This window comes from Rhipicephalus microplus, chromosome X, assembly GCF_043290135.1.
Source record: "Rhipicephalus microplus isolate Deutch F79 chromosome X, USDA_Rmic, whole genome shotgun sequence".
In the NCBI taxonomy this organism is placed as follows: Eukaryota; Metazoa; Arthropoda; class Arachnida; order Ixodida; family Ixodidae; genus Rhipicephalus; species Rhipicephalus microplus.
This window is the reverse complement of record NC_134710.1, coordinates 410,586,974-410,610,501: the sequence shown is the minus strand read 5'-3', so window position 1 is coordinate 410,610,501 and position 23,528 is coordinate 410,586,974. Positions and strand designations below refer to the sequence as shown.

Below are 23,528 nucleotides of genomic sequence, written 5' to 3'. Positions count from 1 at the left end.
TCACATTAAACGAAACTCTCTTAAATGAAATTGCTCTTTAAATGAAACAACTGCCACTAAGCTTGGTTTCTTACTTGAATATTGTTCCCCTGTTTATCTATCACTAAACAAAACTTCTCTTAAAGGAAACGCATTTTCGTGATCCCTTCAGGTTTCATTTAAAAGGAGTCTACTGTAGTGAACATTTTCAACTGATAAGCTCCAGAGAATTAATGTTTTGTGTTTCAAAGTGTGTTTTAATGTGTTGTACACCTTCTGTGGCAACTCGGCAAATGCGGAACTGCAAGTTCACGGGTTCAATTTGTGGCCATCACAGCCACAGTACTCTGACTAGGAAGGGGTGAGGGCACTATGAAGCTGCCATCTCTTAATAAGATCAGGTACTTTGTGGCGCCAAACATGCAAGAAAGAGTGTTTCACACTTGCTGTGAAGGCAACACCTGGCGCTGACTGAAGCCCCATATTTTAATTGCGCACACATACCCTATAAAGTGGGCTGAGAGATGATCGTCACCGTAGCTAACTGGTAGAGCATCGGACGTGCTATTCGAAAGTCGCAGGTTTGGATCCTGCTGGTGGCTAGTTGTCTTGTCCTCTGCTTTTCTTTCTTCACATTTACATTATAAATATAGTCGGCAGCCATTTATTCGGATTGAATGGGCATTACCGAAAAGTCTGAATAATTGGGAATCTGAAAAAAATGTATTGACCCGAGAAAAACCATCTTTATTGGCTCATTGGCCGGAAAAATTGCTATGTGTGCATGCACACACTCACACTTATGCGCGACCTAGTCAACCTGTATCTCGGCGAGTGTCTGGCTGTCGCTGAAGCCAAACAACAGCAAAGATACGGCCTGCGCGAAGTCCACATTTGATAGCTGTGGTGCAGGCGGTGCATCATCGTCGGAGTTGCTGTCCGCCTGGGGTGGATCGCAGATCTGAGGAACGATCTCGTCATCGTCGATACGAGCAACCAAATAGCAAGGTGCTATTGTTTGTTGACAACTGCTTTGCCCACGGACATATAAACAGTCTTAAAGCAATCACAATAGAGTTCTTGCCGCATGGCAGGAACTGTGCGCTAGGTAAGATGGCACTGTCGTAGTTGGTGAACTCTTCAAACGTTCCCGCCCCCACATCGAGCCCACTAGTACAGAGGTCATCAAAAATGTCAACCGCTTCAAGAGGCAGACTCTCAATCACGGGGTCCTAGCCTGTGGCATTGTCCTCCTCAATCTCAGTGTTAAAACCTGCGTGGTGGAAGCAGTTGCGTATAGTTTTCTTAGTAGTTGCCTTCCAGACATAGGCCAAGATGCTCATGTCCGAGAGCACATCGATCACGTAGTTCTCGTCACTATCGATGCATAAGAGCACACGATTTAGGAGGCGCCATCGATAATGCACTTTTAAGTTCACGATCACGCCCTCGTCCATGGTGTGCAACACGCTTGTCATGTTTGGCGGCAAGAACTCTATTGTGATTGCTTTGATTGTTTATATGTTCTTGGGCACAGCAGTTGTTAACAAACATCCCCACCTTGCTATTTTGCTGCTTGTATCACCGGTTGAGCTTGCGCATGTTCTGTTCAAAGAGATTTTGAGTAATCCATGCCTCGGAGTTCACTTCCTACCATACAGGAAGTGAAGACGCCCTTGCAACACCTGGGGTGCTTCGATTTCCCTATGACGAGAAGCAGAAGTTTGTCCATACCCGTCATGTTGCCTACCACAACTACAGTCGGCCATTCCTTGCTTTGCTTTCCCCCATGACGTGGTTCGCCGGACAAGGCTAGCATCTTGTCAGGCAGCATCTTGTAGAAAAGGCCAGTCTCGTCACAATTGAAGATAATTTCTGGCGGTTACTGGTGCAGCAGAGTATAAAGCTTGTCGGCGCGATAGTTGGTCATGAGCTTTTGGTCAGCCGAACCACTCTAGCCGCACATTTGCTTGAAGGCCAGGTCGTACCTCTTCTAGAAGTGGTGAAACCAGCCATCGTCGAACTTGTCACTAGGAATACCCAGGCGCAGGACGAGCATCCCTGCTTTCTGTCTCAGCAGATCGCCAGACGCTGGTATTTTTTTAGCCACTGTAGCACTTAACCACATGCTCAACGCTTCAAGCTTTGGGTGGCTGCCGTCCCAGAAGTTTATCTGCGTTCCTGCAGACGCTTGTTCAGCTGCCTCCAAAATCTTGTCCTTGTGCTTGAGGTAGTCTGATATGATTTGCTTGTGAATGCGAAATTCCCAAGCAACTTCAGACTGAAGTCGACCACCTTCGACCTTGCGAATAATCTCTGCTTTCTTCACCATCGTGACAGTCTTCTAGCTGACGCGTTGACTGTGTTTATTTTTGTAGTCCCGATGGCACAGAAACGAGTGGTGTCAAAGCTATTGCAGCGGCTTGCAAGAGAGCGAGACACTTAGCGCGCGAGGCTTATCGGGCGTAACCGCAGAAGCAACTGACAATGCCTGTGCCAACATGCTAGCAAAAAAGCCACATTGAGTCACAAGTCCATTCCCCACTTGGCTTGGCTTGGCTGCAGTAGGCATTCAATGATCGCGTTACTGGCTGATGCTAAAAGAACGTGTCACCAAACAATTGCCTTCGAGATTGGCAATTCTGCATGTATTTTGCCACTGGCTTTATGTTCATTCATAGCTTGTTCAACATTTTGAGGCTGGCAACCTAGCAAATGTATTGTAAACAATGTATTGTAAACATCACTGAGAGCATGTCACGGCCTACGCGCTGCCACCGATCAGCTAGTCCGAGTCTGAAAAATTGAATGCTACGCTGTGGGTCGTCCGAATTTTCGGTCGTGAGTTTACATTAGGTTCAATGGGGCGAATGGCGGGGCTGTGATAGTGTTTGAATAAACGAGCATGTCTGAATTTTCAGCGTCCAAGTCAACAGTCGGCGATTGTACTTCTAATATCCACTATACATTACCTGGCATTATTGTATGTTCTCATTAAGGAGGGACAAGGGTCTTGAAAAAACGGTTTTCATGTATTATCCTACTGTCACGAAAATTATCATGCATGCATACCACTGAATGGAGATTTCAAATCTGCAAACAGATTTGAAATATCTCATTAGAAAAAGTGATGACAAATTTTCAGATTATAATTAAGTAATTCCTTATGGGTCATTATAGTAACTTACAATAAAAAAAGTTTTCAAAACTACGTGTTTCCTCTAAAATGTTCATCCCACAAGCTAAAGCAGATTAGATGTCAAAATGGCTATTTTTATGATGAGCTTCCAGTAATTAGCTGGTATTTATCATGTAATTACAATTCTATCAAGTTTGAGGGAAAAAGAAAAGCTTTAGCCAGTAGTTCAAGTGTTGCAGAAAAGAATGATACTAAGTTTGTGTAGGTGTCTTCACAGAAACTTGCTCCAAACTTCCATAAGGCAGATTCACTTCACAAAAATAACAATGCCAAGAAAATTAAGTTTCCCGTTTTAAAAATGTTTGTAATTTAATATATTAAGCTTTTAACAATAAGGAATGGTATTTTGCCATAATATAAAATTTTTCCAAAGCATACTCTCCAATATAGTCACCTCAAATTGCAATTTTCGAACGTCAGCATTTTTTACAATTTCGTGTTATTTTAAGACCCTTGTCCTCGATTAATATGGTATCTAAGAAAGAATACGGGCCCTTAAATGTAGACTTCCCTTCATTCATAGCGAGGGTCTTGTTCTGGCAGACTTGATGCCTTCAGGTGGTATGCGAGGGATTATTGGTAAGCTGCCAGCTCGTGATAAGATCGTGTGCTATGTTAGGCCAAACAGGCAAAAAAGAGTTCCGTACTCGCTGTAAGGGCAACAGGTGGCACTGACTGAAGCTCTCGCTTTTGAATGCACACACCCTATAAAGTGGATGGGTGTATGAATGCAGCCGTAGCCCAGTGGTAGAGCAACGGACGCGTTGTTCGAAAGCCTCAGGTTCGGATCCTGCCAGTGGCAAGTGATCTTTTCATCCACTTTTCTTTTTTCGCATTACAATTGCTTCTGATAACATTCCCTTCCCTGGCATTATAGTCTGTTCTCATTTATACAATGTTGAAACTTGAAAGACATTTTGCACACAAGATTTTAGTGTGCCACAGCTTTAATAAGTGATGCAGCCTTTTAATTGGATAGAATGGCTGTCATATGCTATCAAGAGATGGTTTTTGGTGCCATGGCTATCACAGGGCCATACAAAGAAAAGTTGCAACATGACTGATAAGTCGCAATTTGAAGGGCTTCTATGTTGTAGAGGTTGTCTGTAATTTCTCAAAAACTTTTATATGTAGTTCAGAAAAATACTATTGTCACCTTTGGCGGTGCAGATGGTCAGTTATGGCAGCCTTGTGCCCACATTATTTTTCTATAATACGCAAGTAGTACTACCTTGAAAAAAAAAAACAAAAAAAGTTAAAGGATACCAAGTGTAGAGTCGAGCCCACATCTAACTGCCCCACTTAAAATGAACTTTTGCTTAAAACGAACGATACCTGCGTGACTGTACAAATATACATTATTACAATGGCACAAAATCGCAGTTACAATGAAGGTCTCGGAGTGTTGCCGATCGGTTACAGCAAACGAAGTCAGTGCTTCAGTGACTTCCCAGGAAAAACCACTTTCAATTACGGATAAGCCACACGCGAGGTGCCCATAGATTCTTATTTTTAACCGCTGACCTTGCCTCCACAGCCCTCTAGTTGTCGCTCTCGCTGATTTTTGTTGTTGTTACGCACCCCTTCGACTTTTGCCCCCACGCTACTCTGAGCACCGCGCATCGCCAGAGAAGGCCAGTGTTTTCCCATAGCCACTGATCTTTCGAAGACCAGTTGGCCAAACTAGGGGTTTCGATCTTTGTTTTTTTCTTGTCAGCATCGTCAGCCTGGAGTGACCAGACCATTAGTCACTATCGTCGGCCACCAACTGTACCCGATTGTCATATCGTTGCAATACACATGCTTGCGCTACCCAACCGACTTCGATAATTCACGATTCGTTCCGTGTTTAGGACCTGTTCTCGCTCACTACGCACTCGGCTTAGCATGCCCTGCGAACACATTCTGAAGCATAAAAATGGCTTTTACACGAAACGAATCACGAATGATCAAAGCGAATGATCAAAGTCGGCGGGGCCGCGCAAGTCGGCTGGTGCCACAATGCGATTCTTTGATCTCTGCGTGAGCAGACCGCTCATCCAAGTTTTTCTACGCATGAGTTGCGCGTTTCGTGGACCCTGCAAGCAAGCTACCCGTATTTCTTTGTTTCTCCCATACATATCTTGGGATATGATGCGGAAACACGCTACCTGCCCTGCCTTCTTCCCGCGTGTTCCGGTTAGCAAGGTCGCCTTTCCTCTGTATGCGCCCCTCTCATCACTCTATCGCAACTCCTTCGCATGTCTATCGCAAGCATGCTTGTGAGCCTGCCTTCCTCTGTTTATCCCAATTCCGCCAGTCTCCACCGTGATGCCAGGTGCCAGCCATGCTGGCTTTAATTCAGAAGTTTCGTTTTCTGACTACAGTGCAGTCTACTTATAACGATATCGAAAAAACCTAAAAATATGATCGTTATAACCGGTGACCGTTATATCTGGACTGCCGCCAAAAAATCGTCGCCGGACGTACCTTTTGTAGCTCCAGGCTTCATTTCGCTATTTTCACCAATTAATAAATATTGTAGATAGTAGGATGTCAAAAACAAGACTATTTCTTACTCCGAAGAACGCATCACGGGTTCGCTGAGGAAGAGAGACTGACTGACGGCGGGGTGGGAGCAGTGGGAGGAAGAAAGCACAGCCAGAGGTACACAGCCGGAACGAGGCCCCGCCCCGATGCCGCCGCGCCGCTTTGCTTTTCGCTTTTTTTATTTTCTCTCTCTTTCCCGCTTTCGTTCGGCAAGCTACGATGCCGGCTTGCCGTTGTAGAAGGCGGGGAGCCACGAAGCGCGGCGCTTTGCTTTTCGCATTTTTTTTTTTAATTCTCTCAGCCTCTCCGCGGTCGACGCGCGGCGAGGCGCAAGACGTGACAAAGCTGGCGCCATCTGTAGCGCGTCGCGCCAACTCGCGATGCTCTCCTCGGCTTTTTGAACGGCCGGGACGCGCTGCCGGCGCTGTGCTGCAGTGGCGGCAGATACGTACTCGCCTACGCTAACTTTTCGTCTTGTCTCGGCATAGTTCGTATCAGAGGAACTTATCAATCTAAATGTTACGATTATTCTGAATGAAACATGCCGTCCTCGGCAAACTTTTCATCGTTGTATCCGATATGCGGTGGATAACATATCGTTATATATGGTTTTTTTCCCCATAGCCCCAATGCATAAAATGAGACTGTTAAGTCGACCCATCGTTATAACCGATATATCGTTATATGTGGTATCGTTATAAGTGGACTGCACTGTATAAGCGGGCCCAAAGCAGCTCCAGGCATCTTGCTCGCTGTTGGTGTGCGTGTGTGATCAGAATGGTGAATGGGAGGCCTTCCGTGCTTTTTTTTTTTTTGCTGCTCAACAAAATGTTGAAAGTGTGACCGCTTGGCTTGGGTGTAATCTGCGCGTTATGGAGTGCTCGCTCATATCTGTTTACCGCCCGGTAGCCAGCTTGCCGCTTTGGGTGTGGCAGTATTCAGCCGTGGAGATGGTGAAGGCTTCATGGGTGCCTGTGATGGCTACATGTGTGCGAAACTGTTTTCGCGAGGCTGGCTTCATCGATGTCGGTTCCGATGCCGAGTGTGAAGCTTCCAAACTACGGTGGAGATTGTGGCAGTGTGACGTCGACTCTGATATGACAGGGCATGCAGGACATTTGTTGCGATGATTTCATTACGGCCGATATGATGCCGACACTGTAGAATCGTGCATGGTTGAAAGCATTCTGAATGAAGTGCACGGCAAGAACGATTTGAAGGAATCTGATTGCGAGGACGATGAAACTCTGCTTATGCCACGGGCCTCGGCGAAAAGCATGCTGCCGCTTTAAATAAACTTGAGACCATCCTTATGGCTTCTCCAATTTGAAATATGTGCATTACGAACTTTTTTGGGTAAAAAACGTTTTTTGACTCGTAACTCTTTGTTGAAGCTGTGTTTCATTTAGTACGAACTTCGAGATACAGCAAAAAGATGCTGTGTCATGCTCAGGTTCGTTATAAGTGGGCTCGACTTAATTGTAATCCCACGGCTTGATCATTAGCAAATTTACTGGCCTAGGCAGTCATTCAAAATACACCTCTGAGATGTGTGCTCACAGTGGACATTATATACACATGATAAACTGAATGAATACTTTCATTGTATTTATTAACATTGAAAGGGGAGAAATGTCTGCATGTGTTTATTAACATTGAAAGGGGAGAAATGTCTGCATTACTTGTGTCACTCTTGGAGAAGGATCTCCCTCTGCAAAATGTCTTTTGCAGGAAGCTTTGGATAAAAATATCTCTTGTAATTCACGCATTTCATAAAAATGCCCTTACTGAATGAAAACCACTGATAGCTCATATTTGATAGTGCAGGATCAAAAGGTGTATTGTAGAGCACCAATAAAGTGAGATGTTGTTCTTTAAAGGGACACTGAAGTGCTTTTGCATTTGCAAATTTATTGGGAATTCGGTATCTGCGACTTCTTTCAACATACCTATGATGTTAGTTCCATGATTTTCGATTAAACAGCGGCGCTATAAGCGAGCAAACTTTGACCAAGGAAACGCCCCCCTCTGTGTGCGCGGAGTGCAGGGGTGAAGCATGGGAGAGATAGACATGTGGGGAGGTGACGTCACCGAAGGAGCGAGCCGCCGGGCCGCCTGCGTCACTCAGTCAGCTCAGCTTGTTTACTTCGGGATTGTGTCTTGTTTCTGGTGCAATATGTTGCCTAGCGAAGCATCAGTATATTGCCAGTTCATAGGAACTCCTTGCCATGGCACTGTTCTCTTCGTCAATTAGAGATTTTCGCATCAGACATTCACTAGTTACGTCAGTGCGCGGTCGCGATGCCAAATTACTGCGCGGCATATTGCTACTGGGGTACTTTCAGTTGCAATCAGGTCGCATTTCACAAGTTTCCTTGGGATCGGGAGATGGCTGCAAAATGGGCCGCTAGAGTTAAAAGAAAAGACTTCAAACTTCTGAGAAACTCGCTAGGATCGACGATCAAGTGTGTGCGACTCAACAGTGACGCGGTTCCTTCTGTGTTTTTGCGCCTGAAGAAGCTTTCGCAGCCACCACGAGTTGAATTTGCGAAAAGAAAGTCTAAGGCACGGCTGTAAGATTATTTTTGTGCCGTAGCAGCATGTAGTTACAGTAAAAGCTCATTTATCCAAATCTCGTTAACATGGAAATTTAGTTAACTTGGACTTGCAGTGCAGTCCAGGCGAAACTGCGTATATTTTAATGGTGTCAAATGCTCATTAATTCGGAGGGATTTAGATGCACACCGGTTAACTTGGACAATTCCAGAGAGGGCTATCGGGGCTTCATGCTTTCACTAACCAATTCCGGTTACTGAAAGCATGGAGTCCCAGCTCTGCCGCCGTAACCGTCGGCGGAACCGTAATTTTGGAGAAACCGAAACCGAACGAACAGCAGCAGAATATAGTCATAATGATAGTGAATAAGGGGGAAGTGGCCAGGAGGCGCTAGTCACACCCGGCGGAAGAGCTTAGGCTACCGGTGCATCCATTGTCGGCATGCGCGGATGACAGGACAGTTTGCGCAGCCGCCGCTACCCCAGTTTCCCGCAACACCTACGCTGCTCATTTCTTTGCATTGCGACTTCGCGAATAGTGTGTGCAGCTCGGGTACATCAAAAAAGTTGACTGTTCGGTGAGTTAGCACTTTGACATAGAAACCGTCGTTATGTTCTCGGGCTCTATTTGTGCACGTTGATGATGGTGTGGCCGTTGCTGGATTTCTGACTGATGATGACATTATTGGAAGAGCTTGAAGAAGATGAGAATTACTTGTCGCATTAGTTTTGCATGAACCAGTGGGCGGAGGCTCTGCCCACTGGTCCGGGATCACTCGGATGCATGGCCTGCGGGCTGCCCGGGACTGTCAAAATCATTTCTTTTGGGCAGCTGGCAGACGACAGCGTGCTGCTCATGCATGTGCGGCCATTTTAAGTTAGACATGGAAAATTTTGAACATGCTCTTGCTCTCTGCTTTTCTGCCCGCTTCTCGCATGTTTCTGGATTTCGCATTGTTTGCGCACCCAGTTTTTGTCATCGGTGTTTTGAGCCACGTTGAGCATGTGGGTATTCCTGAAGGTCGGGCAAACACGCATTATACTCGCTAGGAGAAACAGCGGTGGAACGACCGCGCGACTCTATGATGTGTGTGCACTTGGGTAGTTCACTTGCAGTAAGTTGCATCACAATGCAAATAGGTATCTAGTAACATTGATCACAGTCATAGACAGCAGACGGCATAGCAGATGCCACAGCGGATCCAGAGAGCATCAATCGCGCAGATGACTCGAGGCCGCTCGGGCTGGCTCGGGACTTTGGGATCACCTGCATGTGACGAAGCCGCTTATGGTCAAAGGCTGGCCGGGGCGTCCGCGGGCCGCCGACGAGTAGTCTGGGACTTGGTAAATCGATGAAGCTGACTGTTCCGGTGATGACATTAAGATGAGCCGACGCGACATCGCACCATGCCAGAGTCCGCCGAAGCTCTTGCTGTCCTCGCGGAGTTCGTGTGTCAGTTCTCGCCGAGCGTGCACACCACCACGACATGGGGTTGAAGAAGATCGTTCTAGCACTAATTCCGATGACAAGACAAAGTTGACGCAGTTTTTCATGAAATGAGGGTTTGTTTGCGCCGAGTACTTTTTCCTTTTGTTTTAATGGTTTATTTGATAATCTGGAATTCGGTTAACTCGGACATCTTCACCGGTCCCAAGGGATCCGGGTTAATGAGCTTTTATTGTAGTTCGTGAGCACGCGCTTACCGGAGCTGTGATCAGCTCACTGTGCTGCCTTGCTTCTGTGATGCTCACTTTGAATCTCTAAAAAACGCGCAGATCGCGAGCCATTACGCAGACACTGGTAGACGAAAAAAGTGCTTAACAGCTCAAACGACGGGAGGGGATAGAAGAGACGAGAACAGAGCGCTGAACTAACAACCAAAGTTTATTGCAATCCAACTGCAATATATAGGAAAACAGAATCTGCGTATAACCACGCAACATCAGCAAAATCGGACATGCATGTGCCGAACGGCCTACCTTATCAAGAGCCAGTCATATCAGGGGACCCTAGATAACGAAATTCACAGCCTTGAAGAAAAATCGAAGGTTAACACGGGCGGCTTATTTTGATTCTAGCTCGGCTAATATTTTTCTATCGAAATCCCGAATCGTCAGTGCATTGATGCAACAATCACACATACGATGATCCAGACAATATTCAATCACTACCGTAACATTCGATCCCTGCCAAATGCCACCACACGAAGCATAATCATAGTACAAGCTGTCCGTGTATCAGCGCTTGATCTAAATAAAGGCTTTCTCAAGTTCGATCATTGCGTGTGGGACAGATTTGGTAACAGGGCATACTTGCGACTGCGCATATTGTAAGCCAGCATGCCCCTAGCTTTTTTGTTCAGAAGCTAGGCCTTTACAACATTGTTCTGCTTACAATCTGCACTGTGCTGAATGTTGCACGTTATGGCAGTAGTCCTACATAGGGCTGAGATTGATTTATGCAGACCTGCTACATATTTGTATATTGAAATGGTGATGATATTTTTTTGCACTGCACAGAAAAAAAAAAGTAGGACTGCAAAATAGTATCCCAGCACGAATGTTCAGGCACATCTTGTTTAGTGTGTATCCTCCTCTTTCCCCATTTGGATGCGGTGCGTACATGAGAACCTGTGGTGAACACACGTGTAAACAAATACCAGTACACAGCATTGAAATCTGGCACTCTACACGACGGTCGCATGCTTCTAACGCAACTAATATACCGCTTGCATTTTAACACACCATCACTGTAGTACTGGCGGAGTTTAGAAAAAACAATACTGACTGCATCAACAACACTGCTCTTAGTGCAAAAAAATCAGCTGTTCGTGAATTTCCCTGCTCAATGCCTGTGCGTAGTGTGGACTGTGCCAATAAGCGGCTAAAAGTGAGGGCCGATGCTGCTGTTCGTTACCGGATTTCATATCTACAGTTAAACGTGTCATTTGTATCAGTTTACTACCGTGAAATTAAGCACTGACATGCATCTTATACGTACCAGTCTATTTTTCAATGCGGGTGAAGGTGGCTGGTTGGGACTCGCTTTCCTGTGCCGTGTAATCGGCGCTGGCATCATCTTAGGTCGTCGCTATTATATTGGCAACCGGGTTGAACATGTACAGATGTAAAGCAAACACGTTACAACTTCTACAGTTCACCATACTACAGCAACTAGCCGATTTCAACAGATAAACCTGGCATCGCCTGCCGGCGAGTGCAGTCAGCTGTCCTCACCTTCCTGTCAATAATGTCATGGAGCTTCGACCAATCACAGCGGGGGCGGGACTTGCGATGGCGGCCGCGGCGCCTGTTGCTTGCTTATAGAAAAATAAAGTTATTCACATTAGTTTATGAAAATTTTTAACTTGATTTTCGAGTTTGCTGCATGAAGTTATGCATCAGAGCATTATAACCTCATTTTTTTTTTAAGTGTTTAAGTGTCCCTTTAAGAGCATTGACAGCATGATCAAGAAAACAAATTTTTTGATAACGAACTCGTGAGTAGACCCACTGAGGCTTATTCAGACTCGGGTCAAGCCATGTGTCTGAGCAAGTCCAGCTGAGTACCATGTTTGCAAGTTTGAGTGTCTGGTTGAGAAAGATGAGAAAATTTTATGACTATAAATGCTAGCGAGTCCGGTTGAGAAAACTTTTGGTGCATCCGAGTCCAAGTGAGCCCTCAGAGCAAAATATATTTCTTAGGTGGGTCAGAGTGAGCTCCAATTTTTTTGCTGACCTATAGTCAAGAATGCACAACTACATGCTTTTTTGTAGACTGTCCAATACCAGCAACAGGGTACATTTGGATGCTCTCATGCTCTCCTCTGCTACTCTGGCAGCAAGGCTCTGGACACGTGGTGCGACCTTGCCTGCTTCCATATACTGCCAGAAAAGACACTGTTCCACTTTGATGGCCACTGTGTGGTGTGCAGTTTGAATAAGGCATTAGCAAAACCAAATGTAGCTTACACCTTTGACCAATGGTGCCAGATTCTTCGCTGCCTGAGTCGACTAATTTGGTTTGGTACCAGTGGTACATTGTTATATTATAATTGCTGATAAACATGTATTATAATTAGGTTAAAAATTTGGTGCAGTGCTGGTACTGTATGAGCTGCAGGCCGGGCACTACAAATGTTGAGGGACAAATGTGATTTTTGCTTTTTCTGTGAACTGGTGACTGTGGTCTACTGTTCAGTGCAAACTATTTGCTTGCATGGGAATTCAGCTCCTTTTCCTAGTTCTTAATAACGGTCTGGAATAGCCTTTTGAGAACCTAACAGCTGTCATGAGAGGTCACCATGTTAGTGGTGACAAGAAAACTTTAAGAAAACTGCAGCAACATCTGCAGGCTTGATCAAGAACCTCTTTCAACTTGATTTTATCCTAGTTCTGATCATTGCTGCAGGTTTCTTTCTCTAAGCATTGATGGATCTACAGGCTACATTATTCTGCTTCTTTATTATTTTTTTCTCCAGGGTTGAAAATGTCCTGGAGAATACTGTTGCATCTTTCAACTATGCTGCAAAGCATGTGAGTTAAAAATTTTTTTGTCATGTTACTTTCATGCAGCAATGTCTTCCTTGAATGTGAAACAGTTAAACAGCCTGTTTCACAAATTCTGGTGTCTGTGTTGCTGGCTGTAAGTAAAAAATTGCACTTAATGTAAATCACAAAAGTTGGGGTTGTGCCATGTGCCAAGGCTTCAGATAATGTGCATGAAAAACCCACGAATTCCGTTTTATTCAGTCCCTTCCTGCCATATCATATTGATACACCCTGTCCCCCCCCCCCCCCCCCTTTTTTTTTTGTGCAAATTGACACCCTTTAAACCTTACTTTCAATTATTGTAAAACAGTGCTGAGAGAATGCTATGAAAATTAGTGTAGGGTTTTTACTTTCTTGGCTTTTGTTGCTTTTAAGAAAATAACCAATTGGTAAGGAAGTTACTAATCAAGCTTACTGTATTAATTTTCTTCACCTTGAACATTTCCTGCTGTTGTTGAGCATTCGGATGGGAATTAAATACAAGACACTTTTTCTACTGAGCCCTAGGCGCATGTTGAGAAACATTGACAGGGGTGCAATAGCTGAGCCAATTGTGCCAATTTGATTCAATTCTACATTTTTGCACCGAGCTGTGCCAAAACTATATTTGCTGAAATTGTGCCATGCTGTGCCAAAATGTCCGAACAGCGTCAAAATTTTCTCAGTTGTGCTAATTTCAGTGAGAAATGGAGGCCACGTATGTTGCTCATTTGTAGTTTGAGTCATCAATCAATCCAAGCCCACAGACTCTAACCTTAACCCACAGTAACCTAACCACTCTAACCCTCATCCCATTAAGTTAGGGCATCTCGCGAGACGCCATCGACCAGATAAAATAACAAAGCCGTGTGTTCATCGGTCTGCTGATCACAACAAATACCTATTGGCGGGACGACGCAACTTCAAGACAAAAATGCGTGGCTGTAGCCACGAACGCTTTGCAGGAAATGTAAACTTTCGGGTTGGTAAAAGCGGCTATGGCAGGTTAGTAAGTAGAGCTGCGAGCGCATACGACATTTTCCGCGCACAAACAATGTCGACGTGCTGCGAACGCCAGCATTGCCGGCGACCACGTTGGTCACCGTACAAACAGCACAAAAACTATTTTTCTGTTTTGAAGTTTCTTTAGTTGCATCATCCCGGCGACAATTATTTGGTGCTGTTGCCGGACCAACGGGCGTGCGCCGCTGTTACTTCATCTGGTAGAATGCGCCTTGCAAGTGAGCAGAGATGCTGTGCCCTAAACCTAACCCGCATTCTCAAAAAAGAGAGAGAAAGGGGGGGGGGGGCGTAGTGGTGTTCGAACATGTATTGGCCTTGTTCTAACCCGTGCAGAACGCTGCTTAAATCACCTTCGCCGCAATACACTGGTGTTTTGCGGAAAAACGTGAGATGATTTGGAAGGAGCTGTTAGCATTACTCACGGGACAGCTAATTTCGTTCACTTACTCTTTCGTTCCCATACTATCAAATAATTGTGAGCACTACAGTGGACTCCTCTTAAATGGAAATCAAAGGGGCAAGAAAATTTGTTCCATTTATGAGACGTTCCATTTAAGCAAAGCCCACAAAATGAATGAAATACGACATTAGCACTAACTGTGGCTGACTGAACAAAAACGTTTTGAAGTATACAATACTACTATAGTTGATTAGAAAGAAAAATGTTGCTAATATTACTGACTTGGAAATACGTAATAACTATTTGCTTGGCTTTGTTCAAGCATTCTTTCACAAAGTAAGAGTGCGTCACCGAAAGGCTGGGCAGGAAGTCTGTGCCACCATTGTATTCAAAGTAGCGCTGCAACAAGATGACACCATTTCTTGCTGCACTGTCTTCCACTGCAATGGGCTCGGGATCACACACCATCTCATCACCCCTTGACCACGGGTCCTTGCGGCATGTGGTGATGTTTGCATCAAGTGTTTCATAGTCCACTCGCGTGACAGAATTAGACTGTGTCACCTGACTGAAAAGAATAACAGCCTCCTCAGCCTCGGCAATGTTGTCTTCGTCATCTTGAAGGACTTCTTATTTTGAGAATCCTGCATGGTGGATGCACCTTTGCACAGTTGACATTTTCATGCGTGCCTAATCATTGGTTAGAATGTGAAGAGCTGAGAGCAAGTCCATATTAAAATATTTTTTGTTGTCTGCACAAAGAAGCATTTGCTGGAGGACTTGGTGGCGGTAGAGGACCTTCAAGTTTTGAATTATGCCCTGGTCGATCGGTTGAATGATTGCTGTGGCATTTGGTGGCAGGAATTCTAGGCTGATTGATTTGAGTCTATGGATTTGACCATGAGCAGGGCATTGATCAACAATAAAAATAACCTTCCTGTTCTACTGGGCAAATCTTCTATCCTCTTCGGGCAACCATGTCTCGAAAATTGCTTGTCTCATCCAAGCTTTCCCATTCGCGTGGTACGTGACAGGCAGCGTGCGCACACCTTTGAAGCAGCGTGGGTGCTTTGATTTCCCCATGACTACCATCAACTTTTCGCTACCGTCCATATTGGCACCTACTAGCACCATAATACGATCTTTGCTTTGCTTTCCTCCTGCACAGGTTTCCCCCTTGTAAGCAAGAGTTTTTGTAGGGAGTGGTTTGTAAAACAACCCCATTTTATCAACATTAAACACGTCCCGTTGATCGTAGGCTTCCAAAATTTCTTGCAACCTCCCCTGTTGCCAGTGACTACAGATATCTCTATTTGCAGCCGCACTTTCTCCAGAAACTATCTTTAAGACAAGACCATGCCGTTTTTTAAAATGGCTTAGCCAGCCATCGCTCACCCGGAAGTCTTTGATCGCCATCCAAATAGCAATTTCTTTGGCCTTCACTTCCAAAATGGGGCCGCTGATTGGAAGTTCGCACTGCGTGCCCGCTTGAACCAGAGGAAAAGAACATCCTCAATTTCTTTGTATTCCGTTGTTCTCATCCGCATTCTGTCCGTGGCGAAGTTCCCAAGCTTTGCAGCATCTTCAATCTACCCTTTGTTCTCGAGTATCCTCGAGAGCATGGACTTGAGGATATTGAACTTACTTCCTCGCGATTTCCGTCTTCGATAGGTCGTTGTGGTCAAGTTCTTGAACGATTTTTACTTTTGTTGCGAGCGAAAGTGCATTGTACTGCCGTTTTTTTGGTTCCATTTCAAGTTCACGACAAGACGTCCATCGCTGCTTGGCGTGCCCGGACATTTGCGATTGCTAGATTGACTTGACTAGGCTAGCTTCGGTATATGTTTCATGGTTGCAAGACTGCCATGGCCACTTCTGCCGTTCATGCATTTTTCCCGTTTGTTTCATTTGACTGATGTAAGCAGAAAAAATGTTCCGATTACCCAAAACTTTTATTATTAAGTATAAATGAGACCAACCAAATGTGTCTAGATAGTTTCGTTTATCCGACTTATTTATTCAACAGAGTTTTGTTAAATGGGATTGATCACTGACGTCGGAAAAAGTTACTGGCAATCATTTGGAGCAGTGTATGACACTTCTGCCACCTTTAAAAAAGAAATGCGGTAGTTTTTTTTTTTTTTTCACCACCCATACTACTCAGTTTCATGAAGCCCTTGAATTTCAAAATCGCCAGCTTCGCAGATCCACATTTTAATTCAAGAATTCTGTCAAAGGATTTGACTGACGAGGCAAGTGCTAATGTGGACTTTATTATTGTTTTCTCAGTAGGGTAGATCGAAATACTAGTTTTATTAAAACAGCAGTGTTCATGTTTACTCTGCATGGTTTAGGTGATGTTGAATGGCTTCAACATATAGTCTACTGGCGATTTTTCGGACCCTCTAGGGAGCGAGAAACCGTCCGAAAATTCGGGCAGTCCGAAAAAATGAATGCAAAGAAAAAGAAAACGCATTATTTTACTCATAATTTTTAATGCAAGCAAAAAAAAAACGCACCATTTTATTGATATTTCTCGGATCAAGAGGGTCAAGATCGAAGTACCAGACTTCCGGAACTCTGCCAAAGCATTAGTGGGGTGGCTCTGAAAAGAGTCGTTAGAAAAAAATGCATGCAGCCGACAGCGGGTGCCGTCAGGGCAGCCGGTGTTAGAGCTGCACTGCCTTGAAAAACTTGTTGATCCTTGTTTGAACAGCGTTCCGCTTGCATGTGATCACATTCGCCTCAATCTGAGCAAGGGTCATGTCATCACTGTACACCGATGTCAGCGTCATCAATGCTCACATCAATTCGGCAGTCGTAGGTGGCGCAGGCATTGGTGGCGCAGGCTTTTTCGACATCGGAGTCGTCTGAATCCGTCATAACCTGACTGACTATTTCGTCGTCGGTTAGCTCTGCGCAGAAGTCGAGCTTGTTGTCATCGTCGACGAACCGCTCAAAAGTTATTTCCGTGGGCATGGAAGCACCTGCAGAGTGGAGGTTGTTGATAATATCGTTCATGAGAGGGTACAAGTCGGTCACTCTGTCGCTTTCTTCAGGCAAGTCTGCTTCCTCTGTGTCGAGTACGAAGCTCGCGTGGCGAAAGCAGTTGCGAAGCGTGTCTTGCGTTACTGCCTTCCATGCGTCTGCAAGCATTCCGACAGCAGACCGAAGGTCAACGCTGTATCCATTTCCATTTTCCGAGCACAGCACCATGCGGTTGAGTATACGTGAACGGTACAAAAGTTTCAGATTACGGATAACGCCTTGGTCCATTGGTTGGAGGATTGCAGTCGTGTTGGGTGGCTTGAATTCCAACTGGATAGCCTTCAAGTTATTGATGTGACCATGAGCAGGGCAGTTGTCGATAACGAAGAGCAGAACACGTCTGTTCTGTTGTTCAAACTTCCTGTCCAACCTGCGGACGTAACTCTCGAACAACTGCTGCGTTACCCATGCCTTTTTGTTGGCTTTGTATAACACTGGCAGCGTTGCCCCTTTAAAACACCTCGGGCTCTTGGACTTCCTGATTACTAGCAAAGGAAGTTTCTCGCTGCCAGACATGTTGCTGCCCACAAGAACAGTCAGCCGTTCTTTGCTATGCTTGCCACCATGGCATGCGTCAACAGCTAAAGCGAGTGTTCTTTCCGGCAGCAGCTTGTAAAACAAGCCAGTTTCGTCGCAGTTGAAAATGTTGTCAGCAGAGAACTGCTGCAACAAAGACTGGAGTTTTCCACTGCGGTACTGCACAATAACTGCACTGTCAACAGCGCCGCTTTCGCCACACATCATCTTGAACTTGAGGTCATTCCGGTGCTTAAAGTTTCTCAGCCATCCATCACTGAACTTAAAAATCCGTGATGTCCATTCGAAGCGCGAGAGTTTCCGCTTTTTGTTTCAAGATGCAGCCCGAGACGGGCAATCGCTTGGCAATCATTGAATTAAGCCACACGACGAGAGCGTCCTCAAGCTATGGATGAACACCTTGGCTTGCATTCATCTTTTGGGCACCAGATGGTTTTTCGGTCGCTTCCTAGATCTTGTCTTTGTTCCTCAGGAAATTGGAAACTGTTTGCTTGGAGATGCCAAACTCCTTGCTCACGTCAGCCTGCGATCGGCCACTCTTCACTAACTTAATAATGGCGGCTTTCTTCTCCATCGTTAATCGACGGTACTGTTTTCCGCGCTTCGATGCCATCGACGAGGACGACGAAGGCGGAGTGGGGGCCATCACAGGCAAGCGAAATCCTCACAATGTGAACAAAGGAGTTTGCTGATGTGCGCCGAAGCACCTAGGCTTAGCGTTGCAGAGCACACTTCACACGATCGCACAACCACGCATTAGGCTAGCCAAACACTATGTGGGCTGCGTAAACAAAACGGCGCGATGGCTGGCGACGGTGCCTCGGGTACTCCGGAGGTGGCGCTGGTAAACATTCAAGATAGCCAGCGTGGCCAGACCAAATCGGTGTGTGACGGTTAGTTCTAGTTCGAAGTGGTGAAACGCTTCGTGAAAGCGCTGCGCGGGAAGCCAGAGTGGCACGCACGAGCATAAACGCTAAAGTGAAAGGAAATTTATTGGCACCAAAAAATTTCTGGGTGGATAGTTTCGATTGTCAGCGAAGCACCCTTGCACGATAAACACGACCATTGTTACGAATCTCGGAGGCCGTGTGTGTTTCTCCGCTAACGATCGAGTCCAAGCAACAGATGCCGCCACAGTAGACCGGCGCGCTCATTTATGCGCTCGTAATTGCGTGGGACGCAGTTGTGGTGGTTTACACTAGAGGTCAGTGGTGGTTTCCGACCTTCCGTCGGGTCAGAAAGTCCGGAAAATTGGACTCCGGGGGGTTCGAGCATCTGAAATTTCAGACTTCTTATACATTGATTCTAAGTGTCCGAAAAATCGGCAGTTGGCTATACTTTTTTTCTAGATGTAAGCCTTCTTTTCTTCAAATTCGGTCTTTCCTGATAAAAATAGATGTTTTATTTCTATAATGTGCTCTAAATTTGGAGTTTAGTGCTCCAAAAGTAAGATTATGCTGCTTTGAAAATTTATACAAATTCTATTTCGGCTGTTGCACCTCTGCATCGGTGATGGAAATTTACTTGAGGCCATGCGTTGTCTTTTTATGTGAATTGGTTTTCTGCTACGGCATGCCTTATAAGCATATTATGTTTTCAAAGCTGCGGCTTATGTCTCAATTACGGCACTCTCATTTTGACGGAGGCAGAATACTAGAGGCCAGTGCACCATGCCATGTCAGTGCACATTGAATAACTTCCCAGTGTGTTTGAAATTTTCAGGAGCCCTCCACTAGGGTCTCTGTCATCACCTGAGTTGCTTTGGGACAAGAACTACTGTAAACCAAAGCAAACCATATTTGGTTTTAGGACATAAAGCACCAGGAATAATTTTTATAGTTGGTTTTGCAACACTTTTTGAGCATGGTCAGAAAACGCAGCCATTTAGTAGTCGAGGCTCCAGAGATCACACGAGCGAAATATTGTAGTGCAGCACGTGGCTTGAAATTCACAGAAAATTCTCAGTCAGCTAAAGGTTGCATTCTCTTCTCTCGACAAATGGCAATAAAGCTAAAAAATTGCTCATCAGTCATTGTATTAGCCATTGGTCGATTTGAGCATGGTGCGCTCAGTCGTTACTGGCGTAGCTGTGGAAGGCCGCGATTTGTCCACGCGTGCGCGCGTGACCGCACTGAAGAGTCCCTTAATTGAAGAAAACGAAAAAGGGAAAAAGTTCTCTAGGTAACGAGGCGTGCATGATGTATTTTTTCCTCGTGCCATCCCTCCCTGCTTGGCTTCTAACACTTTCGTCGGGAAGAGAAGAGAAAATGCATTAGCAGCGTGCGACAAATTTCTGGAACTCCACTTGTACTGGATGAATTCTGAAAATTTTTGTGGTGGTGACTTTATGAGCCAGTAAGCTCCTTTAGTGAATCTATTCCATGGCTTCTAGAAAAGTGTTGCAAGGCCCCTTTAAGTGATAAAAAGCCATTCAGTCAATTAGTGGCTGAAGTGTCCTTTGAATGCTTTGTTTACAACTTTGCAAAAGATCTTCGAGCAGGCATTGTCGCATAGTCCAATGTTTTAACAAGACTTGTCTTTATTTCCTATCATGATAAAGACAAGTCCACTTGCCCAAATGTTGGCTTCACTGAAATTCTTGCTTCGCAAATTTTTTTATCATTTTAAGCCTCTATCTCCCTTCAATATTTTGTCTTGCCTGGATTGCCTACTACATGTGGTACTTGTGCATTCTGTGATGCTACAAAAGCTGTAATCTCAGTGCAATATATAAAGCACTCCCAGAACTCCTAGTTTATTCTTACTCGTGCACTTGAAAAAGATGCGAAAAAGTGCCTGTGTTCTTTTTAGCGTCTTTGTGGGGCCAACTCTGGTATCTACTTAAACCCACTGTATCTGCTCATTGTGCATATTTTAGGGTGCTGACATGGTAGAGCTGGATGTGCAGCTCTCGAAGGACAAGGTCCCAGTCATCTATCATGATTACCACATATGCATCTGCATGAAAAAGGTGCGTGGGCCAAGACGACTACTGTTTTGAATAGGTTGCCTTGTTAGTAATCAGTCTGCAACTGACACCTGGAAATCATGGTTCTTGTATGACAGCTTCGGGTATAAGTATATTCAGCTAATGTTTTGTGACGTGACCATCGACCTGCTCTGTAGTTATTGTGCATGTTTCCAGAAATCATCACAGCCAAAAATGTCAGGTGTTGCAGCTTGCGTAGCAGAAGTGAAAAAGGTGATTGAAGTTTTTTTCACAGGTGAAGCCAGCTGTATCATGTTGCATATCTTCTGTAGAAGCGTTAAGAAGCATGGACTGCTGGGCGAATTGCTAACTCATCTTAACTCTTCCGTTACTGTGTGAGAATGGTTGTTTTTCATATGTCTTGGGAAGATCGTTTGTGCCAGTTTGAAAAGTACTCCAGCACGCATTGCAGCATACCAAACTTTTCAGAATGAAATGATCTTTCCAAAAAATATAGGTTGTAGAGCAACAGACATATTTTAAAATGAATGAAAATGTGAAAAGTGGCAAATTTTTCGTCACCAGCTGGTAAACAGTTGAATAAAAAAGACTATATATGCAAACATATTTCAAACAAAGAAAATTCAGAATATACATTTTATAGATAAATGACCCAGGAACAGTATAAAAGTAATGTTGTACGAAATGTTTCTCTTCACATAGACAAAGAAAATCGGAACCGAGGCGCTGCTTCATTGCTCATGCCATGCGGTGAAGCATTGCATGGTTTTTTGTGAGACACAAGTGTACTCGTACACTCTACTCAGTAAATTCTCATTGCCTTGCGATACGAGTATCTAGGTATTACAATATAGATGTAAACCCGTGATGTGAATAATCTCTCTATAAATGAGATGTCTAATGAACTTCGCTATTTCATTTAGCATCTCCTCTTTCCATGAGCCACCTCACTCTGCATAGGTTGCCATTCCAATATATGCATCCAAGCATATTCCTTTGCATCTTTGTGCATATTGTAATAAAAAAAAGGACAATATCGTGCACACTTCTAGAATGTTTCGCACTGCTCCGTAGTCAGAGCCAAGATGTGTTCCGGGGGCTTTCTTGCCGTTAGAAAGAAGCTCTGCAGCCAGCGCCACTACACCGTGCCCTAGCGAAGTGTGGACCACGCACGTAGCCTGAGTAACTATAGGATTATGCACGAAAGTCGGAAGCTATATGCACTTGCGGTGGAGGAGATAACTTGAGGATGAAACAAAACAAACCCATGAACGGCTACGCATGTCTCAGGCTGACGCAAAACATCGTCTGTGTAAAACTTGAAGCTGAGGTTCTGTCATCCACGAAATCTCGGCTTGTTCTCGCTCAATTCAGGTGGCGTCGCAAGACAGTTTCAAGCAGCGCATGTGTCTTGCAGTGCTGATACACACCCATGCGCACGTGATGATCGCGTAAAGGAGCAATTAGTGACACTAGATGTGACCCTGTGTCTGATATAACGATACAAGCAAAACCAAAGGGGCTGGAAACTGCCTGTGAGAGCCTCCTGCACACTTTATACATGCCGTGGACTTTGGGAAATATTGTTTTGTAGAATTTAGAAATAAATTTAGCATGCCAAAATCTATGACCGAAAAGCGTCGATCACCGGTGATCGATTTGAGTAGGTGTGATAGCGAAAGAGTTAACAGTGGTGCCCGAAAAAATGAGGTGCGCAGTGTTTAGTATTCTTCCTTTTCTGCTTCATTTCTTTCGCCCACCACCGTTAAAAAGGACAAGCCTCCAGTATATTTTCGTTTTTGTTAAGAGCTTTTTAGTTGCTAATCTAATGGGCATATTGTCGGTGCTACGCTTGTAGGGAGATTTTCTGAAGAGCGTTTTGAATTATTTGGTCCATGGCACTGCTTGTTAAGCAAAAAGATCCATGTAATAAGTATCATAACTAGGGCCATGCATGCAAACTTTGCAGCGCAAGTCACCGCTGCAAGAGGAAGAAAAGCTTCAACTGGCAGTGAAGGACCTGACGGTAGCGCAGCTTCAGCGGCTCAAGCTGTCACCTTCGGTACATGACAGCCACCACTACGACTTTCGTGAGGATGACCTCGAGGACAACCAGCCATTCCCAACGTTGCAGCATGTGCTTGAAGCAGTCGACCCCTCGGTTGGCTTCAATGTCGAGATAAAGTGCCCTATGCAGTTTCGTGTGAGTTTCTAGTAGCGTGTTTTATGGTTTGCCTGTGTGTATGGCTGAGAAGGGAAGCTTGCGTCAAGTGGCATAATGTTGAAGAGGTTAGGTCGGTAGGTTGGTCGGTCTGTGTGTTAAGACTGGCTGGATTTTAGCTGCTTGACAGATTACGTACTTGCCTCTGATTAGATAGCGACAGTCTGCATTTGGCTCCTCAGTTTCTCAAAAAAGCTATGAAAAAAAAATGTTGGCCTGGTTCGAGTGTCTAATGTGACCATACCACACCTTAATGAGGCAGCCAAATGAGCCAGTGAGGAAGCTAGCACATCTAGTAGTCAGACTTTCCTTACAGCTTAAAAATGCTGTACAATTGAATAGCAAGACCTGTAGTGTGCGTAGTTCTTATATAATTCAGGCTTTGAATGTGCTTTGATAACGGTTTTACCATGCAATGACCATCTCTTGTGAAGTTCATCCAAGTAGTCGATACCAATGAGAAACAATCGCCTGCCAGTTCAAAATATAGCTGTAAAATTCATTAAAGGGGTCCTGCAAAGCTTTTTCAGCATGGTAATAAAGCACTGCCAATCAGT

General features: G+C 44.8%; 1 protein-coding gene across 7 annotated transcripts in view; it reads left to right on the top strand.

Annotated features, from left to right (window-relative positions):
* Positions 1-23,528, top strand: part of LOC119160977 (glycerophosphocholine phosphodiesterase GPCPD1) — a 159,156-nt gene that overhangs the window by 86,150 nt on the left and 49,478 nt on the right. For all 7 annotated transcript variants that reach the window (XM_075880260.1, XM_037413272.2, XM_037413271.2 and 4 more), the window contains 3 exons: positions 12,744-12,798; positions 20,679-20,771; positions 22,720-22,953. In XM_075880260.1, the coding sequence (XP_075736375.1) occupies positions 12,744-12,798; positions 20,679-20,771; positions 22,720-22,953 (382 nt within the window). The remainder of the gene's footprint in view (positions 1-12,743; positions 12,799-20,678; positions 20,772-22,719; positions 22,954-23,528) is intronic.